This window comes from Prionailurus bengalensis, chromosome A3 (genome assembly GCF_016509475.1).
Source record: "Prionailurus bengalensis isolate Pbe53 chromosome A3, Fcat_Pben_1.1_paternal_pri, whole genome shotgun sequence".
In the NCBI taxonomy this organism is placed as follows: Eukaryota; Metazoa; Chordata; class Mammalia; order Carnivora; family Felidae; genus Prionailurus; species Prionailurus bengalensis.
The window spans coordinates 116,747,724-116,774,949 of record NC_057354.1 but is presented as its reverse complement, the minus strand read 5'-3'; the positions used below and the strand labels follow the sequence as shown (position 1 = coordinate 116,774,949).

The 27,226-nt window shown below is 40.5% G+C and overlaps 1 protein-coding gene across 1 annotated transcript in view; it reads right to left on the bottom strand.

Moving 5' to 3' along the window:
- Window positions 1-27,226, bottom strand: part of LOC122467112 (ALK tyrosine kinase receptor-like) — a 196,895-nt gene that overhangs the window by 148,380 nt on the left and 21,289 nt on the right. The window contains exon 3 of the mRNA XM_043553339.1: window positions 19,177-19,341. Within this exon, the coding sequence (XP_043409274.1) occupies window positions 19,177-19,341 (165 nt within the window). The remainder of the gene's footprint in view (window positions 1-19,176; window positions 19,342-27,226) is intronic.

The window sequence follows — 27,226 nt, the reverse complement described above, 5'->3', positions numbered from 1 at the left end:
CTTGTTTACTTATTAAATAGTAATAACTTTTTTAAAATTTTCATTTAAATTCCCATTAGTTAACATTCAGTGTAATACTAGTTTCAAGTGTACAATATAGTGATTCAACACTTCCATACATCACCCAGTTCTCCTCACAAGTGCACCCCTTGATCCTCATCACCTATTTCACCCATCCACCCACCCACTCCCCTCTGGTGACCATTAGCTTGTTCTCTCTAGTTAAAATCCTGTTTCTTGGTTTGCCTCTCTCTCTCTTTTTCCCCTATGCATTTTTGTTTTGTTTCTGAACTTCCACATATGAGTGAAATCATATGGTATTTGTTTTTCTCTGACTTGTTTGACTTAGAATAATACAAGTTAGCTACATCCATATCATTGCAAATGCAAGATTTCATTCTTTTTTATGGCTGAGTATTCCACTATACACACACACACACACACACACACACACACACACACACGCACCACATCTTCTTTATCCATTCATCTATCGATGGACAGTTTGGCTATTTCCATAATTTTGCTCTTGTAGATAGTGCTGCTATAAATATAGGAGTGCATGGGCCCCTTTGAATTAGTATTTTTTTTTATCATACCTACCATTGCCATTTACTGAATTATTTACTCCATGCCAAACATTGTGGCAAAGAGAGTTAGTGCATTACCTTAATTCTCACTAAATCCCTTTGAAGTAGATGCTATGACTCTCATTTTTAATTGGGATGTTAAGTCATTATTGAATTATAAGTTATTTATATATTCTGGATACAAGTCCTTTACAGAGTATGTGATTGCAAATATTTTCTACCAGTCTGTGGCTTGTTCTTTCATTTTCTTAATGATATCTTTTAGCAGAAAAGTTTAGAGTTTTAATGAGATGCAATTTATCAGTTCCTCCTTTATTGATTGTGATTTTAGAATCATAGTATCTAAGAACTATTTTCCCAACAAAAGTCATAAAGATTTTCTATTTTTTTTCTATAAATTGTATAGTTTTAGCTCCTTTATGCAGCTCTATAACTCATTTTGAGTCAATTTTTGTGTAAAGTGTGAAGTAGGGTCTAAGTTTAGTTTTTTTGTATATGGACATCCAATTATTCCAGCACTATGTGCTGAAAGACTATTTTTCCCCCATTAAATTATCTGGCTACCTTTGTTAAAAATCAACTGACCGTTCATGTAAGGATTTATTTCTGTACTCTCAATTTTGTTCCATTGATATATATGCCTTTCCTTGCCCCTATGTTACACCATCTTTGTTAACTTGGCTTTGTATTAAAATCTGAAATCAGGTAGCATAAGTCCTCCAAAATTTTCCATTTTTTCCTCCTTAAAAAATTTGTCTTATCTATTCTAGGTCCTTTGCATTTTCATATAGACTTTAGGCTACCAAAAAAAAAAAAAGTCTACTGGGACTTTGATAGGGATTGCATTAACTTTACAGATCAATTTGGTGACAAATGCCATCTCAACATTATTGAGTTTTTCAATCCATGAAAATCTAATGTCTCTATTTTTGTTTATATTATCCTTGATTTATTTCAACACTACTCTGTAATTTTTAGTGTGCAAGGCTTCCACTTCCTTTGTTACATTTATCCCTATGCATTTTTTTTCTTTCTGATGCTTTTGTCATTTGAAATGGTTTCTTAATTCCCTTCTGAGAGTTTTATTTTTGTTTTCTGTTATAAATATAATTGATTTATTATATTGATTTTGTATCTTGTAATGTTGCTAAATTCATTTATTTTTTCTATTACTTTTTGTTTTCTTGTGAATTCTTTTGGATGTTCTAAATAAAAGTTTATATTACCTAATAAAGAAAATGACACTTTTTCCTTTTCAATCTGTACATCTATCATTCTTCCCTCCATCTCTGCCTCCTTTCCTTCCTTCTTTCATCTTTCTCTTTTTCTTTTCTTTATTGTACTGGCTAGGTGCAATGCTGAACAGAAGTAATGAAAGCAGACATTTTTACCTTGTTACCAATCTTAGGGGAAAACTTTCAGTCTTTCATCATCTATGTTGTTAGGTATGGATTTTTCATAGATCTGTTTATCAAGTTTAGGAAATTTCCTTCTATTCCTTGTTTGTAGAGAGATATTATCATGAATGAATGTTGGATTTTATCAAATGCTTTTTCTGTGTCTATTAAAATGGTCATATGATTTATGTCCTTTATCCTATTCATATGGTATATGTATTATACTGATTGCTTTGTAGATGTTAAACCAATCTTGCATTCCTGGATACATTCCAGTTGATCACAGTGTCATCTTTTTCATATGTTGCTGTTTGTTAATATTTTATTAAGGACTTCTGTATCTATGTTCTTGAGGGATATTTGTAAATGGCTCTTTTTCCTTGTTATGTCTTACTCTAGCTTTAGTTTCAGGGAAAAGTGAGTGGCCTCATATAATAGTTGGGGTGTACATTCCTTTATTTTCTTAAAGAGTATATGTCTTCATAGTATACCTCATAGTATTATTTGTTCTTTAAATATTTGGTAGAATTATCCAGTGAAGACATTGGGTTTGGGCTTTTCTTTGTGGGAAGATGTTTATATAAAAGTTTATATTACATAATATAATATATTAATTATTACAAATTCAAGCTATGTACTTGTTATATGTCTGTTCGAATTTTTCTATTTCTTCTTGAATTAGTTCTGGTAATTTATATCTTTCTAAGAATTTGTCCATTTTACCTAAGTTGCCTTATTTATTGGAAAAAAAATCTATAATATTTCCTTATAATTATTTAATTTCTTTGGGGTCAATAATGATGTTCCCTTTTTCATTCCTGGTTTTGGTAATTTGTTGTGTCTTCTCTCTTCTTCTCCTCTTGATTCCTCCAGTTAAAGGTTTGTCAATTTTGTTGATCTTTTCCAAGAACCAACTTTTGGTTTCATTGCTTCTCACTAATGTTTTCTGTTTTCTATTTCATTGATTTCTACTCTCATATTTATTTCTTTTCTTTTGCATGCTTTGAGTTTTCATATAATTTTTTTAAGTTTATTGAAATGGAAGCTTATGTTATAACTTTGAAACTTTGCTTCTTTCCTATGATAGGCATTTAAAGCTATACATTTCTCTAAGCATTTATTTTTAGTTTTATCCCATAGGTTTTAATATGCTTCACTTTAATTTTCATTTAAACTATTTTCTAATTTTCTTTGTGATTTCTTCTTTTACACCTGAATTATTTGTTTAATTTCTTAACATTTGTGGATTCCCCATATTTCTTTCTGTTGTCAACTTCTAATGTATTCCATTGTGGCCAGAGAACATATTTTATATGGATTTCAATCCGTGTAAACTTACAGTGACCTCATTTATGGCCTAGCATATAGTCTCCTTGGAGAAAGTCCTCTATGCACTTGAAAGGAATATGTATTCTATAGTCCTTGGGTAAAGTGTCCATTATATCTGTTAGACTTAATTGGTTGATAGTATTGTTCAAGTCTTCTATACCCTTTTCTGTTTAATTATTCTACATTATTGGAAGTAGGTTATTAGAATCTCCCACTATAATTATTAAATGATCTGTTTCTTCTTTCAGTTGTGACAGTTTTTCTTCATGTGTTTAGAGGCTCTATTGTTAGATGACTATATATTTGTAATTGTTATATATTCCTGGTGAATGGACTCTTTTTTATCTTTATAAAACGCCCATCTTTTCCTTGGTAATATTTATTGTCTTAATGTCCATTTGTCTGATATTAATACAGTTATTGGCTTATGGTTACTGTTTGCATAGTATCTCTTTTTCTATCCTTTTACTTTCAACCTGTTTGTGTCTTTGAATAAAAGGTGTACATCTTATAAAAAGATTAAGTTAGATCTTGCTTTTTATTTAGCCTGACAATCTCTGTCTTTTGCCTGGTTGTTTAGACTATTTACATTTAATATAACTAGTGATTTGGTTGGATCTACATATTTGTCTTTTGATATTTGTTTTTCATATGTCTCCTGGTTTTTGTTTCCTCTATCCCTTCCTGACCGCATATTTTGAGGATCATTTTAAAACTTCTGTTATTATTATTATTATTTTTTGAATTTTAGGAGTTATTTTCTTAGTGGTTGCTATGTTATATGCATCTGAATTTATCACAGTCTTCAGATTAACACTAACATAATTCCAGTAAAATATAGAAATTTTGCTCCATTTTCTACCCTTTGTGCTATTATTATCATGTGTATTACATCTATATTTATGTAAACCCAAAATATAGCTTTGTAATTGTGCATTTATATATTATGTCTTTCAGAGTTGTTAACAAAAGAAATAAGGAAAAACGTATTTATTGAGCATTTTATATTAATACACATACTTACTATTTCTACTATTGTTCATTTCTTCCTGTGGATTCAAGTTATCCCCTGGTATGATTTCATTTCGGCTGAAGGACTTACTTTAATATTTACTGTAAGGTAGGTTTGCTGGCAACTTTGGGTTCTAATTTTCTCCCCTGAATATTTTTATTGGTTCTTTTGTTGTTGCTATTTTGTTTTATTTTTACTAAGTTTGTTTCTTTGTTTAATACCTTGGCTGAGCTATATCTGTGAAATCTGTCTTTCCACAGTGTATGACCACTGATGACTCTGTTCAGCTTTGTTGTTGTTGTTGTTGTTGTTGTTGTTGCTATTGTTTAAGTGTTCTTGCTTTTAATTTTAAGCCTGGCTTCCTATGCTTCATCCATGTATATCTTAGTGGTCTGCAAATATTTGGACAGAGGACATGCTTAAACACTTTGAACCACTAAAAATTCTGTCCTTTGTCAATAGATCTGTATGTGGGTAAGGTACTATATTCAATGCTCAGGATACTGATGTCTCTTATGCATGTATGCACAGTCTTAGGGTTAAATAGAAGGTTATGGCCAGCTTGGACCTTTTTCCATCCTCATTGGGAATATACATAGTCTCAACCATGAATATACCTGCCCTGGCCTCAGGTTAGCTGCACCACAGATTATCATTTTCACCAACAATATTGCTAGGCATGTATTTTGCCCCCTCCTCCAAATCTAGTGAGCCACCTTCAACTGCAGAAGTTGTTTGTCTCCATGGTGTACCCTACTTTGTAAGGACCTCTGTGTAGACAGAGTTGGGTAGATAGGAGAAGCACCAGGTCAGAATGCCACAGATTCCCACAGTTCTTACCTGGGTCTTATCTGTAACCACACTCTGAAAGGAAGACAGAAGTTCATCAGTTTCTTAAGCACAAATACTTCTCAGATCATTATATTCATTTGGTCAATTTTTCAGAGAATCCAAATGGTTGTTTTTGTTAATTCTGTCCAGCTTTATAGTTGCTTTGGGGGAAAAGAATTTGCCAGTCTCTTCACTTCACCATGGCTGAAAATCCTGCCTTACCTTACTTCTTTGAATCTAATTTTATTCACCTGAAACATAGATATCCATGTTTCTGAAACTATTTTATAGTGTTATTATGAGAATCATATAAATCAGTACATGATACGTGCTTGACATAAAGTAAGCCCTTGATAAACATTAACAGGGTCACTATACACAGTTGAGTGATTTGTGCCCTGCACAAATGTATTGAGTGAGGGGATGAATGGGGTTGAAATTCAGCTCATGCTCTGCTTGTCCAGCTATGAGTTCCAGCACTGGACTGCATCTATCCAGAGGAGGCATGTTTTCCCAATTCCTTTACCCAGAGAAGACAAGATTTTTTTAATTCACACAGAAATGTCATACAGTCTAGATGGTCTCAGAACACTGATTCCTGTTACCTTCCTCCCCTCACTTCTAGACCTTCTTAGTGAATGTCAAGTCTTTTATCTTGAACTGGCCCAGTAAATATGCTTACACAAAAGCCCTTCATTACTCTCATGTCCTTTGGTTGTTTCTCCTCTGTTTTCATGTTCTTTTTTTCTTTCCCTTTTTCAGAGTAAATGGGCTCAATTATTTTGCTCATGCATTTATGGAAACATGAATTAAAAATAAGTTGTGGACTGCTGCCTGCTGCTAGTGTGGATGTTGGGAAGAGTATTGCTAATTAGATTTCCTGCAGAAACTCAATTTCTAAATCCCTCTGAAAGACTCAGGACAGCTTCAGGATCCTTCTTTCACTCCATTTAAGCATCTAGCTCCCTTCTGCAGGACACTGAATTTCTGTCTTGCCTTTGAACCCAGAGATAAAGAAGCCAATTGATTCAGCTTATGTTTCTAGTAAGTGGGGTTTTATTTATTTCCTCATGGAGCAGAGGGGTTCAAGAATTTGTCTAACTTTCTTGTTTCTCTAGCAATGTTTCTCAAACTTGTCCTTACATGTGTGTCACACAAAAGGCCAACATGTCTGAATATGTCTTTATTGGTAGGCAAAGCCTGCTTCCTGTCCATGTGCCAGCCATTCCTGCTGATCCCGCCTATTTTGCTTCCAGAGTTGTGGACAATGGGAAAGATACATTCATCTTTTCAGGAGAAATACAGGTTGAAAACAGAAGAGGATCAGAAGACATAGGAATAGAAGAGAGAAGGAAAGCAAGAGACAAAAAATAAGGGAAAGGAATGAAGCATTTCTGTGAGGGCTGGACAAATGTGGGTGATCTCTGGAGGGTTGAGAAGTCAGAAGAATTGAGACTCTTACCTTCTCAAAAATCCTCATTTTGAAAGCATTAACTATTTTGAGTGCTCTATCTTTTAAAAAATATTTTCAATGTTCTTTTTTTATTTGAGAGAGAGAGAGAGAGAGAGAGAGAGAGAAAGTGTGTGTGTGTGTGTGTGTGTGTGTGTGTGTGTGTGTAGAGAGGGGCTGCGGGGGAGAGAGGGAGAGGGGGAGGGGGAGGGAGGGAGGGAGGGAGGGAGGGAGAGAGAGAGAGAGAGAGAGAGAGAGAGAGAGAGAGAATCTAAAGCAGGCTCCATGCTCAGCTCAAAGCCTAACACAGAGCTTGATCCCATGACCCTGGAATCATGACCTGAGCTGAAATCAAGAGTTGGACACTAAGCCAACTGACCCACCCAGGTGCCCCAAAATATTCTCAGTGTTCATGATCTAACTTATAGTTAGTCTCTAAATAGGGTATAATCTGTGTTAAGAGCTTGAACATTGGAAGGATAGCAGTGACTGCATTGAGGTTTCTGATACTCAACTCCCTGAGTACACATCACTGTGGAATGGATGCCATTTGGGCATAAATACATCTTGTTAATAAATGAAGAAATAAGAATTCTTAGGAGAGGGGGAGTATATAATCCAATGAATTATATCTTAATATAATTGTCTAGCCCAAGCAATATTGCAGATGAGAGTATTAAAAAGGAGCCTCTCATGTCATTGTTGCAGAAGTGAATTTAACGTCTATCTACTTTATGAGAAGACCATTCTCATTTTAGGCACTCTCCTTTTTGAACATTCTCATTTTATTTATAAGGAATAAATCATTACTTATTGCCAGCATAGTACTTCAAATGCCCCTTCCATCGCTTCCAGTATATAGATGCTTATCACATCAGAGAGATGACATTTGCCAAAAGAGAACACAACTGCAGGTCAGGGTGCTCCGTAACAAAGGCACTGGGAGATGCCACACTATGCATGCAACCAGTCTCATTAACAAATAAATGCATCAAGCATATTTCCAAATAATAACAGCTTCCATGAAAATCAATTAAGAAAGATGTAATACCCAAGTGTGTTTTGATCAAGCATTGACTAGCAATCAGTACTAAGAATCCTAAAGCAAGAAGTGGAATGAATCAAAATAGATCATAATGCTTTAGAGGAGAATAATTTGAACTATTGTTGTAGCCACTCACATTAAAGGCTCTTAATTATCTTTTAGTGGGGGAGAATTGGACACTAAAATCTGAACCCCCATGTATTCTATAGAATCTACTACAATTCCATTTGCAAATGTGCATGATTACCATTGCTGGTGAGGGTTCAGTCATTCTCAGCAAATTCTTTTGTCATGTCCCCAAAGTCCTAAGTTTAGAAACACTACTAGAGATGTTATACTTGGATACCTGGTATGAATGAGCTTCTTATGTTTTAGGATCAAGATTCCTAAATCAAGAGTGAGTAGAACTCATTGTTTTAAGCTGCGTGGCTGAGATAACCATGGTCAGACTAGGCTATATGTTACTTTATATGCCATTTTGCTGTTTACAAAGTGGTCTCTCATGCATTATTTCCATCGATTTTTATCACAAGTCAGGAAAGACAGCCACAGAGGTAAAATTACCCCCAGATCTCTCTTCATCTCACACTGAACCAGTCTTTCTCCATCTTGAATGAGTAAAGATTACCTTTCCAGTCTAAGTAGAATTACACTGTAGTTATACCCATTCAAGAGAATTTTATTTTATTCCTCTTTGCAAGGTTCTGGCTTTCTTCCTTCAATACTCCTCAAGTATAAATTCAAAGCCAGTCATGACTTTTTTTTTTTTAATATGAAATTTATTGTCAAATTGGTTTCCATACAACACCCAGTGCTCATCCCAACAGATGCCCTCCTCAATACCCATCACCCACCCTCCCCTCCCTCCCACCCCCTATCAACCCTCAGTTTGTTCTCAGTTTTTAAGAGTCTCTTATGTTTTGGCTCCCTCCCTCTCTAACTTCTTTTTTTTTCCTTCCCCTCCCCCATGGTCTTCTGTTAAGTTTCTCAGGATTCACATAAGAGTGAAAACATATGGTATCTGTCTTTCTCTGTATGACTTATTTCACTTAGCATAACACTCTCCAGTTCCATCCACATTGCTACAAAAGGCCACATTTCATTCTTTCTCACTGGGCTCATGACTTTTCTTAAGTAGAGCCCATATTTCTTTAAGATGTGTCTTATCTGAACCATTTGATATATAGAAATAAGTGAGGCTAAAAACTCCACTAATAAAAGGTTCTTAATAAGAGGAAATAAGGAAGTCAGAAAGACAGCTTCTCTTAGAGATTATCTAGTCCTACCCACTCAATTTACCAGTTGAAAAATTGAGGCCTGAGGTCACATGTTAGTGAAGGGCAGACCCACCACTCCTGAGTCCCAGCACAGTGTTCCTTCTGTTTCTACAGGGCAGTGCTTGTTGCAATAACCCAATTCTACCTTCTCACACTAATTGCCTCACCATGTAGCCTGGACAGCAAGCTTCCTGCTGTGCCTGCCTCAGGCAGTACTCCTTGCTCTGGCCATCTGCAAAGAAGATAAAGGAGACAGTGGACTTCCCTGGACCCTTATGAAGACACTGCCTTTACAGACACCACAGTGGCTATAACCTGGTTGTGTCAGAGAACTGAGCAAGTCTCCCCAGCATCACTAGCAGGTGGTCAATGCCATGAGCTGAACGTACCTCCAGACATTTAATGAGGGTGAGTCCCATATAGGAATAGGCCCTGGGAAACGTTGTGTTTTAGGAAGAGTTTAGTATAATGGAAAGGACATGAGATTCAGTGTTCAAAAGCTGGAATTCACGATGTGGCTCCGCTACATACCAGTGTTGTAGACTTGGGCAATTTACTTCATTTCTCTAAGCTTCTGTCTGTGGGTCAAGGAACACTTAATGAATGTCTATTTTATAGTGGACCTTGGGCCAGACTCTTGGGACATCACAATGAATGGGAAAGTCCTAGTTTTCTTTCTTTGATGCTTACCACTTAGCCTCAGTTTACTAATCTATTCATTTAGTCACACTAATAATACCCATCTCACCATGTTATGAGAATCAAATGGGATCGTGGACAAAAAAGCACTTTGCAGACTGTAGCTCTTGCCATTTTCATTTAGGACAGAGCCAAGGGCCAGTCCCTGAGCTGTCAGCAACTCACCACAGGCCTTGCATGTGTGGTTTCACTGTCTCCTCCAGCCACCTCACACAGGAGCTTCACAGAAACTTCCCTGGGAAGCATCTCAGTTTCCTTCCATGGGTGAAGTAGGCAGCCTCACCCCAGGTTCTCCATTTTGGAACATCAGTCCCTCCAGCTCCTGCCCAGGGTGCCTTCAGTCCTTCTTACCCACAGGAGTCATACCCCTAGAACTTCTGCTACTTCTAGCTTCGGTTCCCGCTGCTATAACAAATTACCAGAAACTTAGCGCCTTAAAATAATACAAATTTATTACCCTACAGTTATGGAGGTCATAAGTCTAACATGGGTTGGTGATCTGATTCCTTTCAGATGAGATTCAAGGGAGGAGGCACTGTCTTGCCTTCTCCAGCTTCTAGAAGCCGCTTGCCTTCCTTCTCTCCTGGCCTCTTCCTCCATCTTCAATGCCAGCAGCTGCTGTGCTACCACTTTACATGGAATTGTGCCCTCCTTGATGTTAGACATCCCCCTGACTTAGACATTAACCTGCAGTGCTCTGCCTTCAGTAGGGGCTTACCAATTGTTGGTTTAAGAAATGAAGAAATACATGATTCAAAAAATAAACAAAATTGAAAAATTGATGCCTATTAGCACATGTTGATCTTCACATCTCTGTCTCTCTCTGACCTTTGCTTCCATCATCACATCTGCTCTGACTCTAGCTCTCCTGCTTCCCTTTTCTGTATATTAGGACCCCAGTGATTCCATTGGGCCCATGCGTATAATCGAGAATAATCTCATCTGCGAAGTCACTTTTGCCCTGTAAGCTAACATATTCCCAGGTTCTGGGAATTAGGGCTTCTTTGGGTGGTCATAATTGTATCTGTCATACCAGCCCACAGTCCCATGCTGTGGACACTCTCAGGATCACCAGCCTCAGGGGCTAACCTGACAAATTCGTCTATGCTAATGGGCATAGGAGCTCCTCTTTTTTCCTTCCATGGTGTCACACAAGTGTCTAGAGGAATGCTCCCTTATCAGAACAAGAAATAGCCTTAGTGACAATCTAGTCCAAGACCTTTACCTTACAGATTAGGAACCCAAGGGCCATTACAGATAAAGTGACATCCATTATGGCAGAGTTGGGATGAGAGCCCAGACCCCTTCTCCCTCCAATGCCAGTCCTTCTTTCCTTATGTCACATGCTCTGTGGGCAAGGTTGTTAAGCTAAGGTAAAGAAGGGCATAATCATCACCAGACAACCATGATCCATCCCCTCCCAGTGAAGGCTTCCTTTAGAGGCAGAGGCAATACCCTGGGAAAGGCTCGTCCTCATGGAGAGGCAGGAAATACTTCACAGACACTCTGCAAGTATTCTGGCTCATTAAGGCAAGTCCCTCACTGGAGCTCAAGTGCTGCCAGGTTGGCACCAGAATCTCATTAAAATGAAAGAATCACAAGTCATAGCTTGTTGAAGGGTTTGCTCGAGGGTCAGGACTTAAAGCCCAGTGACCTCATTGCTCAGGAGATGAGGGACACATTTCTGCAAGCAGCACCAGAGAACTAACATGGCCTCTCATGGTGAGTTCCACTGGGGGGGCAGGGATAAGAGGCTACAAATCCCTCCAGCGACCTTACTCTGATGAGAAGTTGGCTCAAATGAAAGGCATGGCCACTAAGAACCCTTCTGAAATGTCTAAAGAGGAAAAAATTCAATTGAAATAGAGCATGCCCCTGCTACTTACATGCTGTAAATGGTACCTGGGTACATTCTTGAACCTGATGCACATTTGGTTCCCACAGTTACCCTTTCCCACCCTTCAAGGACAAGTCAAGCAGAATGAGGGTGGGGTGGGAATGCACTTGATTTGTGGGCCAATGTTAATGCACCCTACCCTGGCAGACAGAAAAGCAACTTGCTTGTCCACCCACCTGTGTGTCCCACCATTGTCAATAGTGCTGGCTTTTTTTTGGTTGTTGTTGTGGCAGAAAACAGTTAACATGCTTCTCACCCCCCCCAACAAAAATCTAAAATAATAGCCTCAAATGAGAATTTTTGATGTCTTGTATTAAAATATATATATACCATATTTTATTTTATTATAAAAGCAATGAATGTTCACTGACTCAACTTTGAAAAATACCAAAGCACACAGAAGAAAATATAAATCACTGATAATTCAGTCATCTAGAAATAACTTCTACCACCAAGTTGGCAGATAAAGACTTTTTCCTTATGTATATACCTTGTTTTCTCTTTTATAAAACAACTTATACCACACATATTGTTTGATCTGTTTTGGCAGCAGAATATTTAGGTATACTATGTTTTATGTAACAAATTCCCTATTGTTTGAGCATTTAAATGATTTCTTTCACCATCATAAACAACACCACCAAGATAGTTTTTTAGATAAGCCAGTAGGAAATACTTGGTTGCGACCCTGTTCCTTAGGTCTGTCAGGTAGTCTATAGAGAAAGGTATCTTTTGATTCTTAAGGGTTAAGCTTGTATTATTAGTGGCACTCTGCCCAGAAGTGATTTCTTTCCTATCTAAACCAGGTAGAGTCTGAGAAAAGAGATTAAATGGTTTTTGAAATTTATGAGTTGGCAAGACCACAAGAGCTAGACCTGTCTACGAGGCCTTCTTGGTGGAGGAGTGTCTGGCCAGTGTAGCCTAGAAGCTGGGAGGTGAGTGCTCAGGGAGAAACCTGCTGAGGCAGCTTCTTAAAGAATCTGTCAGAGACATAAGTGACCCTGGGGCTAGGTGACATGCTTTAACAAACCCAGAAGTCTGATCCCATTTATAGGATGGGACAGCAGATGTCCTATCTCCAAAGTGTCTCTGAAGTGTGCCCATGATTATGTTTATTTTTATCTAAAGAAGACAGAAAATAAGATTTACCAATAGTATTACACAGTGAGGAACAAACACATACGTATAATTGGTAAGTATTTACATGGAAGGGGTACATGCTCAGAAATATTTTACTGATGAAGCATATGATAAATAAAGTTCAGAGACTGTTGCCTTAAAACAGAAACTTCATAGTAGACAGAGTAAGAAGCATAGGAAGAGAGCTCCAGGGGGCAGGAGCCCATAGAACACTTTGCAGTTGGGATCATCCCGTTTGAAACAAGTGAAAAGAAAAACAAAAACACACACACAAAAACATTGTTCTGTCCTGGAGTGTGTGTGTGTGTGTGTGTGTGTGTGTGTGTGTGTGTGTGCGGTATCTGTCATTGTAATTGTATTTTTCTTCTATTCCAGTTTGCCTATCTCTACTGGCCACTCTCCCAGCTTCTACACCCTAAAACCAGAGGTCTTTGCTAAAGGCTGCTTACACAAAGTAAGGTGAGCAATTATTGACTCTCCCATGAGCCAGGTTACCTGAAAGGTGATCACTAAACCCTGTGGGCAGGAAGTACTTGACTTTAAGCAGGCATTAGCACATTTCACCTCTGTGACAGTGAGGGGTGGGGCAAGAGGGGTGCTGCCAGGGTGTGCTCTCAATGACACTCCAGCCCTAGAGCTCCTCTCAATTCTGCCTCACTGACAGCCTGTCTTGCCATCTCCATCCTGTTCTCACCCATGGAACTGGCTCTCCAGAAAGAGCTGTAAACCCACTCACATGCACGTATTGATGATGGAAGAGGCTAATTTATGAGGTCCCACTTAGTCAGCCAGTAAAGCCCAAGAGCAGAAATGGGTGGCTAATGACAAGTTTTACTGGATGAAGGAGGAAATGCTAGGCAGACTTTCATCCCTCCATTTTCCTGTCAATACTGCAAAAGGGTTAAGGTCAGAGCATGAGACTTAGAGCCAGCTCAGTCCACTAGCTGCAGCCCCCAGGGACAGCGGGTGCAGAGAGAAACTGAGAGAAACTACCCATCAAGGTTGTGCCTGAAGCTCCAAATGTGGCCCAGTTTTCAGGTTCCAGCTACTCCCAGGATGGATTCAATCTGAGAAGTGTTCAGACACTCTTTTAAGAACTCTGCAAACCTTGGGGGGAAGGAATTAAAGGAAGGAGAAGAAATGCTGGTATTAATCTGGGCTCCTCTGAAATCACCTAACCTAACTTCCTAAAGGGTCTAAGAGCCCCCAAGTGGAGGGAGAGGCACACATGATCCACATGCCAGTACACACACAAGGGGAGAAAAATCAATGTGTAGTAAGTTGAACCATGGTCCCCAAAAGATATGCCCAAGTCCTAATCCCTGGTACTTAGGAAAGTGATCTTATTCAGAAACAAGGTCTTTGAAAATGAAATTAAGTATCTGGAGATGAGATCATGCTGCATTTAAGATGGGCCCCAAATCCAGTGATATATGTCCCTATAAGAGGCAGATCTGAGACATGAGAGGAATGCCATGTGAACACGGAGACAAAGACTGGACTGATGCATCTACAAGCAAAGGAGAACAGAGATTACCAGCAGCCACCAGAGGGTACACAACAGGCATGGAATACATTCTCCTGCAGAGCCTTCAGAAGGTATCAACTCTGATAACATCTTGATTTTGGACTATTGGCTTCTGGAACTGGGATAAAATAAATTTATGTTGTTTTAAGCTACCTAGTTTGTGTTTATTTGTTACAGCAGCTATAAGAAACTAATGCACAAGGGTATAACTGGAGCAGAACGACCCCACTCTGGCATTGCAGTCCCCTTGTCATCTGTGGCAGCAGTATTAGCCATTCCAGAATTCTAGGACAATGACAATACTTATTAGCCTTCTGAACTCAAGGCATGTTTTTTTTTTAATTCCAATATAGTTAACATACAGTGTTACATTAGTTTCAGGTGTATGGTATTCAACAATTCTATATATCACTGGATACTCCTTAAGACAAGTGCCCTCCTTAATCCCCATCACCTATTTCACCCATCCCTCTGCCCACCTCCCCTCTGGTAACCACCAGTTTATTCTCTATAGTTAAAAGTCTGTTCCTTAGTCTCTGTCTCTGTCTCTGTCTCTGTCTCTCTCTCTCTCTCTCTTGTTTTCCTCTGCATGTTTGTGTTTTTTCTTAAATTCCACATATATGGGTGAAATCATATGGCTAGAGCCTCATATGGCTAAGCAAAATAAGTCAGAGAAAGACAAAAGCCAAACCAAAACAGAGACTTGAGAATCAGTTTTCTGGAAGAGAGTTGAGTTGATACAGGAAAGATGTCTGCTCCTCTCAGCTGAGTCTAGTCCCATTCTTCTTGGGTATACACATGACTGAGGGGTTATGGAGGGGTTCTGGGGAGAAGCTGCTAATCTGTTTTCTACTTTGAAGCTAGGGCCCATGCTGGAGACTAAGATCTCGTCTTGCTGGAGAAGAAAAATGTGACTACATTCCAAAACACCAGAAGTAGTAGATGTCAAACATGCTCCTGGCACTTCTTAAAAAGTCATAGAACGCCTCAACCTGATGATTCCTCAAGATCTTATTAATTTATAATATTGTGTTCAATCAAGACCATCACTTTTTATTATCTTGCTGCTCTGAATTGTATCTTCCTTATTATTCTCAGCTACAGCGGCTATAAATTAAAATCATTCAGAATTTATACTCTTACAGTTCATTATCTATGATTGGTATTATCTCACTGCCTTTTTCTGGTCTTTCTATATCCTCTGACAAGAAATATTGCAATAGAGTCTAAATACCATCCAACCAATAAATGTTGAGTTTTAAAAAATCTCTACTGACTGTACTACCCTAAAGTGCACCCCATTCCTCCTTCTTATCTCCACAACCAGAATCCCTTCTGCCAAGAGGGGATCATCAGAGAAAGGGAGATTCTAAAGAGATGGCATTTAGGATTGGGATATAGGTCCTTGCTTTGGTTCTGTGCAAATTGGGCACGCCATTTTCTCTCCTTCACCTTCACCTCTTTCCATGACAATCAAGAGACATTAAGACACATCAGCTTGCTTCATGAGTAGCAACCTTACTTCAGTGACCAGGGAGTGATATAATTAGTTGAATCAAAAAGCAATGAGCACCCATTACTGGAAGTTCTGAACACCTCTCAGTGACATTCCAGATGTGTGCCTACAAAGGCTAGAGGCTAGTCCCTTGTTTCTAAGACTGATCAAGGCTGTGTGACTATACAGATCCTTCCATTAGACCCCAGGAAAAAGAAATACCAGTTTCTGACAGTGCTGAGATTCCCTCAAGTTATGCTTGGATGTGTTTGTTCACTAAGGAACTTGATCAAGCGGACTGATATATCTACAATGGCTTTTGCCATGGCTATTCACATCATTGTCCTTCATGTTAGTAAGAATGTTTTTCAGACAAATGGAAATTGGCAATACTCACTAAAACATGAATATTCCAATCCTTACTGGTCTAACTAATTGGAAAAAGTTTGTAGTCAGTGCATGCACTGGCCCTTTATAAAAACATAAAGGCATGGATATATTTCCACACTCAGGAACACTTATTTCTTTCTTCTCTCCTCTTCTTCCTTTCGTTTTTCTCCTATAACTCAGGGTAACATGAAGATGCCAGAGATCACAAGAAAGCAGATAAAGGAGGAGAAACAGGTCACAGAGTGGCAATGTGTAATCTATTGGCACTCTTCTAAAATTCACTTAAAAATTTAAAAAACACCAACTTTCAAATTGATAAAGTCTGACTCCACAAAGTCTGTGGACAATTGCTACTTGTCCCTATCTCCTGATTTCACTGAACTGCACTCACAATTCAATAGCCATCAAACAAAAAACATACAATGACCAAAAGTACATGTACTACCAGGACTGTTGGGGATTAGGCTCTGGAGCCACCCCTATTGATACATGAAAGCAGGTCCACGTCAAGAGTATAACAAACCTAGTTATGTCTCAGAATCACTTGAGAAGTGTCTAAAAATATTTTTTTTTAAAAAAACACAAAGGAAAAAAGAAGGAGAGAGTCCCGTGAAAGCTGAGACTCCACTGAAATACTGTATTGCATCCACCAGATAGACGAAAATGACAAAGTCTGACAATATTAGGTACTGGTGAGGATGTAAAGTCCTGGGGAGGAATGCTAACACCTCAAAATGGGGTATAACTTGGTATGAGCACTTTGGAAAATAGCTCGGCACTCTCTATTGAAATGGAAGCTGCAACCCATGACCCAGCAATTCTACTCCTACTCTCTGCTCCAGGGAAATTCTTGGACATGTATATGCACCAAGAGGCATGTACAAAATGCTTACAGTAGTGCTGCTGGTAACAGCCAAACCACAGAAATGACCCAAATGTCTAAGGATGGTGGAAGAAATCAACTGTGGTATTTTCATGCAGTGATTGAAAACCAAATGAACCACAGCTACATGCATCTACATTGACAAGCCACAAAACAACAATATTATTTCATTTGTATAACAGGTTACAAACCTAATCGACATGCTGTTTGGGGCTATATACATAAGTGGTAAGGTCATAAGGAAAAGCAAATGAACGATGGACACAAAATAGGATAGTGGTTCCCTCTGAGGGAAAGGAAAGATTTTGGATCTAGGTGGGTGACAGAAGAGGTTGTAAATGGACTGACAAACGTTCAAATTCTTATGCTTGGTGTTGAGAACACACATGTTGATTTCATTGTAATTGTGAATCCATGCATACATGTTTCACTTTGTTGCACATGCTAGATTTTATGCTAAAATTTAAAAATATACAGATTTCCAGGTTCCATCTCAGATCTGTTGAATCAGTATCCCAGGCTGTGGAAACCAGGCAGTACTTTGTATAAGTTCTCCAGAGGAGTCAGATGCACTGTAGATGCACTATAGGGTTAAGAGCCACTCACCTACACACAATACTCCCTCCTCCCCCTGCCAATACACATCAGCATCTAGGTGAAAGCAGCTTAAAATATAAATCAAGGTCAAGCAATTTCAAAAGAGTCATAAAAACAGAAAAAAAGGTCAGCCTGGGAGAGTATGAAGAAAGGAAAGTTCTCTCACAGTTCAGGGTCTGAGGCTGCTATAGAAGCCTGAGGGCATCAGGCTTATTCCTGTGCCACCTCCGACCTCCCCCAGAAACTTAATTGAGCCCGTTAGATTCACAGAAGCATGAGCCTGAGATAACTGCCTCCTGGACCTGGGCCCAGGGCAGGCTTTCACTAGAGCTTTTGCTGCAAAGACAGAAACACGATGTGGGAGAAAGCGTCCTTGTTTGGCACTCATCACAGGAGACATCTAGACCTGGACCGACACGTACAAGCTATGTGATCTTTAGCAAGTCACTTCCCCTCTCTGAGCCCTCAATTTCTCATCTGCCCTGCCTCTCTCACAAAATTGGAATCCCATGAGACTGTACATGGAAGGGCTTTGCAAAATGAAAGTACTACTCCGAATGGTTCAGTGAGTCCATTACCACATCAGTGGCTACTTTTCCCTACAAGTCAGAAACATAGGCTGTCAATTCTGAATAAGCAGAGTTTTCTGGGTCCAAGGAACATGGAGCTCTAAGATTTGCCACCTAAGATTTGAGACCTGAAAGCTGGACTAGGGCTTAGTGTCTCCGCATCTATCTCTAAACACTCAACAAATATTTAACAAACACCCACAACTTATTCAGAGTCTAACTTCTCCGGCCCCTGATAATTCAGAAGAGGATGTTCCTTAATCGCTCAGGACTACTGGAAACACCTTGCAAAGCTACAACACAGCCTGAATATTCATTAATGGCTTTGAAACTAACATTTAACCCAGTTATACAATACCTTCCAAATTAAAAATGCCAAATTTAGCAAAAAAAAAATGCAGGACACTCAATTACATTTGAATTTTTCTTTTTTGTAAGTTTACTTATTTATTTTGATAGAGAGAGAGAGAGAGAGAGAGAGAGCGCGCGCACAGGAGGCACAGAGAGAGGAGAGAGAATCCCACTGACAATACAGAGCCTGATGTGGGGCTTGAACTTATGAACTGTGAGATCATGACCTGAGCCAAAATCAAGAGTCAAATGCTTAACCGACTGAACCACTAGGTGCCCCTAAAATTTTTAAATATAATTGGAAGTTGGAATAATTTTAATGTATAAGTATGGCCCAACTATTGCATGAGATGTATTTATGCTAAAAAACCATTGTTCATCAGAAAACTCAAATTTAAGTGGGTGTCCTGTATTTTACTTGGCAACTCTATTCCCAAAGGACAAACAGATCAGCACTTTCTCCTACATCAGTGTGAGAGCTATAAAATCCTATTTCCTTTACTTGGTGAGAGAGTGAAGGGTCGGCTTGGTCCTGAAATTGGACTTGCATCCTACGGAAGGCGCACACATTAAAAGCAGGTTTCAAAGGAAACAGGTTAGAGCAGAGCCAGGAAGCCTTAAAACTGCAAACAGAAATAGACATACAAACCCTGTGCTAGCCCATCTGGGACACTTTGTGGTGGCCTCTACCCTTACCTCTGGGCATCTCCTTGGAGTGTTCTGTCTCAGGCCCGTCCAACAGGTCCATCTGGGAGGCCTCCTCAGAAGGGACTCGGCGCCAGGACCAGCTCTGGTTCCGGAGGTCGTGGAGTGGTGGGGAGTACTCCAGCTCACAGGGGAAGTCAAAGCTGCACTCCAGACCTGCAGTGACAGCCAAAGGTCAGTGGAGCAAACTGTCTCCCAAAAGAAACATTCCAGCATCGCCCCCGCTCCGTCCTCCGCTCCAGGAAGGTGGCCTTCATCTCACCCACAACCCTCATCTCTCCGGGGTGGGGAGCTGTCAGTTTCACAGCTGGCTTGGTTCCACATTGTTGTAAAGGGGACTAAGAGAGAAACAAAGGTGTTCCTTGTGTTACTCAGATTAAAGGAGGCATTTTAGAGAAGGCAGGTGAAAAAAGAGCTAACAGGTGGGACTGGAAGAAGCTCTACATCCTGTGAGGTTACCTGGTGACATGAAAGGGCCTGAGGCCAAGTGGCTGGAGCCTGGCTTTGCAACCAGATAGGTCTGAATCTAAGTCTGCTGCTTAGCAGCTGGGTTGACTCCAGGCAAGAAAATCAGCCTCTGTGGCCTCAAATTTCCTCATCTGTACATTGGTGATGATAAATCTACCTCTAGAGTTTGCTGTAAGAGCCAGGAGGATCATGTGCTTTCTGTATTTGTGAACCTGCCTACAGTAGATGCTCAAGAAAAATCTTCGCCAGGTTCTGCTCTATTTGAGAAGAGAAGGCCAAAGGGAGCTTAGGCCTTTACTCACAGCCCCGTCTTCCAGCCTTAGATCTACTCTTCGGCTCCCTCCAGACAAGAGGGCCAAGGCCGTGAAAGCTAGTCTGGGCTCATTCTCTCTTGGGGAGAGGGTGGGGAAGGTCACTGGTAAGGAGAGAGAGAGAGAGAGAGAGAGAGAAGGGAGGCAGGAAGCGACCATACGGTGGGACATTTTATGACCTTTTACAAGGATTCTTGTGCCCAAACCATACCATGTTTGCCCTACTTCTAAGATACACTCACCTCCTTCCCCTTCCTAACTCCATATGCATTACCCAAAGTGGGTGAAGTACTTTGTACCCAGTAGGTTCTCAATGCTCATTGATGGGTAAATGGAATGTGTGCCAAAGTGCAAATTATTCACCCACTTTTGACTTCATTGTCTCCCCTCAGCCATGGGGATGTGAAGAAAGGGAGAATATGATATAAAAAACCCAGAACACTGGACTTGGTGTCCAGGCTTGGACAGTCTCTTCTCATGTGTGGCACTGGGTGCCCTCATCTGAAAAACATGGGTTTAGACCAAGTGACTGGGGAAACAAATGCCCAGTGGACATGGGCTCCAACTTCAGCTCTGCCACCAATTTTGCCAGTTCCCTTGAACGAGACACTACACCTCTCTGGGCCTCAAGTTCCTCAAATACAAAAGGAGACTTAGACTAGATGTTTTCTAAAGCTCCTTCTTAATTTGGCTTTTTAAAGATTCCTAAGTCCTTGTTCTCAGAAGTGTTATAGGGAATTTGATAAATCAATCTTCATAGTGGTGCTAATGGGTGCTAACTCCCAATTATCATTGTGCATCGTAACAGCTGCTTCTGTGGCTACTGCTACCTTGACCTCCAAGATGAATCTGGTGTTAAAAATTTCAGAATGCAGAGGGAAAGGGTGTCAATTCTAGTGCAGGCAGCTGGTCATCACTGGATTGTCCCTTAGTCACATACACAGGCAGCTAAGCCCTATGCCAGAGTGGGAGTAAAAGAATTCCTGTTGACTTTAGCCAAACTAAGTTTAGGTGGGGGTTGGTGGGGGGTTGTGGGGGAAGAAAAATCCTTCAATTACACTTCTATTAAGTATCTTTCTGCTTCTCAGCCAGTAGAGATTTATGTACCAGCTGCTCTCCAGGAGCTGCCATCTTTCTGGTCCTAAGGTTAATACTACTTGACCTTTCACAATACAGACAATTCACCTTTATAATGGTGAGCTGAAATGGGCAGGACTACAACCTTGTTTGAGTTGACATGCCACCTGCTGCCTACATATTTATCAGCTTTGAAGACTTTCTACTTGCCTCTGGGGGCTGAGCTGCTGCTGTGTCCATGAATTGGGTGTCCATGAATTGTAGGCCGCTTTAATCTTCAAGACTTACTTGCCAGCCACCTAGTTTTGATTACAGAATGCAAGGAGAAAGCTGGTCCAACATTGTGTATTTTGTAGCATAAAAATTATCCTTATAATGAAAAGAGTAGCCACTAATCTTGGCTTTTCTAAAGAGGGTCAAAAAGATCCATCTATATTAACAAATGACTGAGTCAAAAGATGGGAGAGAAAGGTACTGGCCATTCCCATCCCACATAGACAACTATTGGTGACTTTCCCAAAGCTTTCTCTTCTGTGGCCCAGCCTCTATCTTGATTTTTCTTCTCCAATTAAAGTCGTCCTATTTCTATTTGGAACAGAGGGGTGGCATGCAAGATCAAATACTGCCTGGTGTATATTAGACAGACAACAGAATATACAGTCCTAGTACCAAGCATCATCCGTCCTGGGATCTTTTAACTCTGAAGAGTCAGAGAACCGGCTGTGTTTGGACCAAACCCTGCCTGGTGAAACAAGCTAGGCACATGCTCCAATTATCAAATAGGTTCATTTTGAAATTCTTGCTCCAAGGCAGCCTCCCTTTAGCTGTCAAAGCTGCACTCTTTGGCTTTAAATAGAAAGGAGGTTAATATTACTGTTCATTTTGGGTGAAACTGAATTGGGCTTTTTAAAATTTCAGTTTAATTTCTCATAAAATATCAAGACAGGTTTCTTTCTCCTGCACTAGCCTCAGTGCCTTTCAAGCAATAACACCTGGGACTCATTTCTAAAAACACCAGGATAAGGAATATTCTCCTTGGGTCTTTTCTAAAGTTGTAGACCTAGGAAGCTTCTTGTGTCTCCTTAACCCTCCTCTGACCCAGTCCTGGTAGGACAGGGACTGTAGAGTATATTTTACAGATAGGACTCAGAGGGATCAAGGGTTTCAGTGAAGTGTTCAGCCTTAAGCAATCCAATGGCAGAGGCAGGTCAACATGCAAGAGAAGGCATGGGAAATAACATTCACTGAGTCCCAGCCATCTGCCAGAGACTGTGTGTGTGGTTTTTTTTATGTCACTGTTTTTCTGATGCCACTATATCTAATCTACAGAAAATCACTGAGAAGTAGATGGTATCTTCTCTCTACAGGTAAGGAAACAGAGGCTCAGAAAGTTTACTTGCCTAAAGATCAAAGGATCACCCTAAGGCAGAACCAGAATGTGACCTAAGGCTGGATAATGATGAAGATTGAGACATTTTTCATCATGCCTCCACAGTTTCAAAATCACAATCCAGGACCAACAGAGTAAATTAAATAATATATGAGAAACCTGGGAAGTGTTATATCTTGGTTATTATTACACCCAAAGTCTGCAACCTCTTCATATTTGCAAAGGCTTGTCCTTGCCCCTAAGGGAACAGATTTATATTTCCTCTGTGTCAGGCTTATTTTTCAAAGTAACCATGACCTTCAAAACATTCCAGAGATCTCGGGGCACCTGGGTGGCTCAGTCAGTTAGGCGTCGGACTTCAGCTCAAGTCATGATCTCATGGTCCGTGAGCTCAGGCCCAGTATCGGGCTCTGTACTAACAGCTCAGAGCCTGGAGCCTGCTTTGGATTCTGTGTCTCCCTCTCTATCGCTGTCCCTCCTCCCCTCTTTCTCAAAAATAAATAAATAAGCATTAAAAAAATTTCAAAACAATCTAGAGATCTCAAACTTATTTTACCTATCAGGACCCAGGAGAATCTAACCATTGAAAAATAGCAATGAGAAAAAGACATACTTTCCAGAACCTGCTGATCATTGCTACCCACTTTCTTGTTACTTCCATTGTAAAAAAAAAAAAAAAAAAAAAAAAAAAAAAAAAAAAAAGATAAAGTAAAAAAAAAAAAGATAAAGGAATCTTCTGGAAACAGTTCTCCTGCTGAGAGGGGTGTCAGGTGCTGTGAAGAGAAAGGTCTTGGTAGAGTAGTGAGGATGGTTCCAGGCTTGGTCTTGCATAGAGCAGCTGAGAGACCTCAGCAGGTTCACTCACCTCTCTATGCCTAGTTTTCTACCTTTGAAAAATGAAACAAATGGAGCAAATACCTTCTACAGTGCCCTCTGTCTCTGAAGGTTGGTGATTCTATAAGGCCAACACAACCAAACCTACAGACCCTCAGTCACTTTCACTCTGCCTACCTCTAAATGAGGGCTTGTTGTCATCCCTAGAAGCAGAGTCCCCATGAAACGAGGCTGAAAGTGCATCTCACTCAATGGGGACTCAGTTCACCTCAAGATCGTCAGAGAATTAAGAAGAAAATCTCAGGTTTTACAGTGACTGACTGTTCCTGAGTGAGTAAGTGTGAATGTGAATGTGTGTATGTGTGTATGTATGTTCATACATTTTTATCAGCTTGTACCTATGTTCTGAAACCTTCCAGGGTATGAGTCACATTTCAAAAACTGAATTCATTAACAGTTAGCTTTAAGGCACTGTTCTAGTATAAAAGGCAGCCATTCAGAAAAATGTTACAGAAGCTGATCAGAAAACCCTGTGGTAGCCCTGCCCAGAGAGATACCCAGTTCCCTTTTCAAATGCCCTTGGCTGTAGAGGAGTTGGCAATGACTGCACACTGAGTCTGAGGGGGGAAACCTAGCCTTTAGAAGTGTGTGAGCCTACCCAAACATCCATGCTAAGGCCTGTGCCTAGGAGGCCACCTTGGCTAATCAGTGGAGATGGGGGTCCTCCCAGGCTGAGATGCATGAGGAGATTCTGTGAAAGTTCCAGGCACCATCTACAACACCACATAAAGGTAATAGGGAGACATGGTGTCCTTTGGACACTCAGGTGTCCCCTTGGGTAAGCTTAGAAACTCAAACAGTCCTCCTTTTTGACTGACCCAAGTCTCCAAAAAGCTCCTTTGAATCAAGGCCTTTTCTGCCTCCTTGATTCTGACCCTGGAAACACAGAGATTTCCTACTAGTTTCCTCAGTCACCTTGAGTCAATTTCAAGTGAGGGGACCAGCAGCCTCTAGTTTTTTAAACTTTCTTTCCAAGACTAGCTGGTTTCCAGGATCCTTCAGAGCAGCTGTCCTTGGGCAGGCCCACAGGAACCCACTTGCTGATGTCTCTTAGTGTCAGCCCACCATGAGGTTTAGAAACAAATATTGTAGAATGAAAAGCAAAAGCAGTAATAAAAAAGAGAAGAGCACCATATTTATCCATCCTATGACACTTCACCCTTCTTTAATTGTTTTTCTCTTATTAGGAGTGTGTCAGAAATCAAGCTTGGGGTTGGACTAATGCTCTTGGCTCTGGCAGCACTGGGTATGCATTTGTAAAGAAGACCTGAGGGGAGGACCTCTGTGAAGGCCTGTGGGAAGTATTTTCATAACTGACTACATTTACTGAGAGCTTACTGTGTTTGGACACAGTATGCCAAGCACCTTACATCATTATCTTATTTGATTCTATGAAGTAGGCAGGATTCTTACCCCTATTTAGCAGATAAAGACACTGGGCTTAGAGAAATAAAGTTACATCTGAGTTAGATATGAAATGATTGAGTAGGCTGTGGGCTTTCACTGACCTGCTTCCTTCCTGGGACCCTGAGGCCTTGATGACAGTATCTCACAAACAGGGAATTATGAATTGAAAAGGAAGCAGCAACAGAGCCACCCTCCTTCAGAGCCACAGACACCAATAAGAGTCAAGACCTACATCAAGGCAGGTCAGGAACTGGACCCATGGAGAAACAGGCAGGGTCCAGCTAGAGGCAGGACAGGAGCTGGAGCATCTGAGCTTCCCTTGATGGAGACAGAACTGGAAGGCCTAGGTGAGGATTGAGTCAGAGTACACATTTCTATGATTCAAGTCTTAACCCCCCATGGGTGTGTTGACTCAGGAAGCTAAGAGTACACCTCAAGTAAGGCCCAGGGCTCAAAGTAACCCATCTAGGTTTCCTAACATGTTCTGAGATATCCGCTGTGTTTCTTGGATAGGGATAGGGGTGGGTTGAGGGAACTGAGGGTGGTATGGGCAAGGTTTCTATGGCCATCAGGGACCCATGAGAGAATTCACCCAACTGGATACTCAGCCATGGAATCTGCATCTGAAAACAGAGAATTATCTGGTTTTGGGGGCACCTGGATGGCTCAGTTGGTTAAGCTTCTGACTCCAGCTCAGGTCATGATCTCACAGTTCATGAGTTTGAGCCCTGCATCGGCTCTGTGCTGACAGCTCAGAGCCTGGAGCATGCTTTGGATCCTGTGTCTCCCTCTCTGTCTGTCTCTCTCTCTCTGTCTCTGTCTCTCTCTCAAAAGTAAATAAACATTAACAAAATTACCAGGTTAGCTGCTAGTTTAAAAAATAGCAGCATGATTGTGATATGTCTTGGGATTCCTATTTGACTGCCAGGATGCAGATGGCCTTGAGGCTGGGCTTGGCATTCCTCACTTGTTGAATGATAGTCTCTGTGGTCCCATCCAGCCCTATAATCTTCTCCTATGAATCTATGATGAATGAATATGTCTTATTCATTAAGTGACCTTAATATCATCAGGTTTGTTTCTCAGGGATAGAGCACAAGACCTGAGATTTGATTCCAATTACACCACCTGCCAGATGGGCAGTATTAGGCACTCTCTCCCTCTCTCAGAGCATCGGTCATCTCGGTGGTCAGACTAACTTCCCAGAACTGCTAGAAGGATCCAATGAAACGATGCATGAGCTTGGAATGGAGAAATTCCTAACGCACATTAGCTGATTCAGAATTTGTACAGTCATGCCCTTTCTGAATAGTTTCTGTTTACCATGAGAAATAATATTTATATGAGCTATTTTAGCTGATAGCAGATGACCATTTCCTTGGTATTACGTTGTCCCATGTGAAGGTTGGCATGTCTACCTTTAGACGATATTCACAGAGTTAAAGGCTATTAGAACTTGAAATGACATTTGAGGTCAACTCCTTCTCCCATTGGACAGGTGATAAAAACCAAGACCCAGGCAAGGGAAAAGACTACCCCAGGATCATGTGGCTGGCCACACAGTGTGGAGGGCATTTCTCCTGCCTGTGGAGGCCTTTTCAAATGCCATCCTCTCTGGGTAGCTCCAGGCTGAACATCAGTTGCTGAATCACCAGCTCTTACTTCCTCAGGCTTAGCTTACTGGCACATTTAAGCTGAGGCTAGATTGCTTCAGGGATGGCATATACAAATGCCGGTGTATCCCTAACAAGCCTGATTTGTGGGTTCAACAAAGAATTGTATGAAGCATCATGCACATGTAGCAGTTCTCTTGCAGGTGGCCTTTAGAGGTCATATAATAGAGCTTCATGTCTGAGGCTGCGGTTCATTTATATATAGCTCCAGAGACCAGCATTCTCAAAACTCTGGCAGTCTTTAAGGATTGTAGCCAGATCAAAGGAGCTCCCTTGGCTGCCAGCAATCCTGAGGCACAAGGCAGAGTCATCTTCTTTTCTCAAGGTATTCTCCAGAACTTCTCGATCATTGAGCTTCTGGGTGATGAGGGACCTTTGGGACTATCTGACATGAAGAAACTGAAGTCTAGAGATATTACGGATGCAAATGGGTGGGTTGCAAAATTGGTACTAAAATCTGGTTCCGAGCCCTGTGGTATTTATTATTATTATTCTAAGCTATAACAAAATAATAATGATAATAATAATACTTTAAACAATTAGGACAATTCGCAAAACTCTAGACTTTTTTTTTTTCTGAGACAAGATAGCAAAAACACATATGGCTAGGTTTCAAATATCTCCCAGTGATTAAAAAAAATATATATATATCTCCCAGTGATTCAATGGCTCAAATCACTTCCAATAAGGCTTTCTGGCTTCTCTCATCCTAGATGTACTCTTCTGCCAACAAGCTGTTTTTTGATGGTTGCTGGAAGCTCCCTGCTAGAGAGTAGGTCTGTGCATAGGCTAGAAGCTATGATAAGAACAAAGGGAGGAAA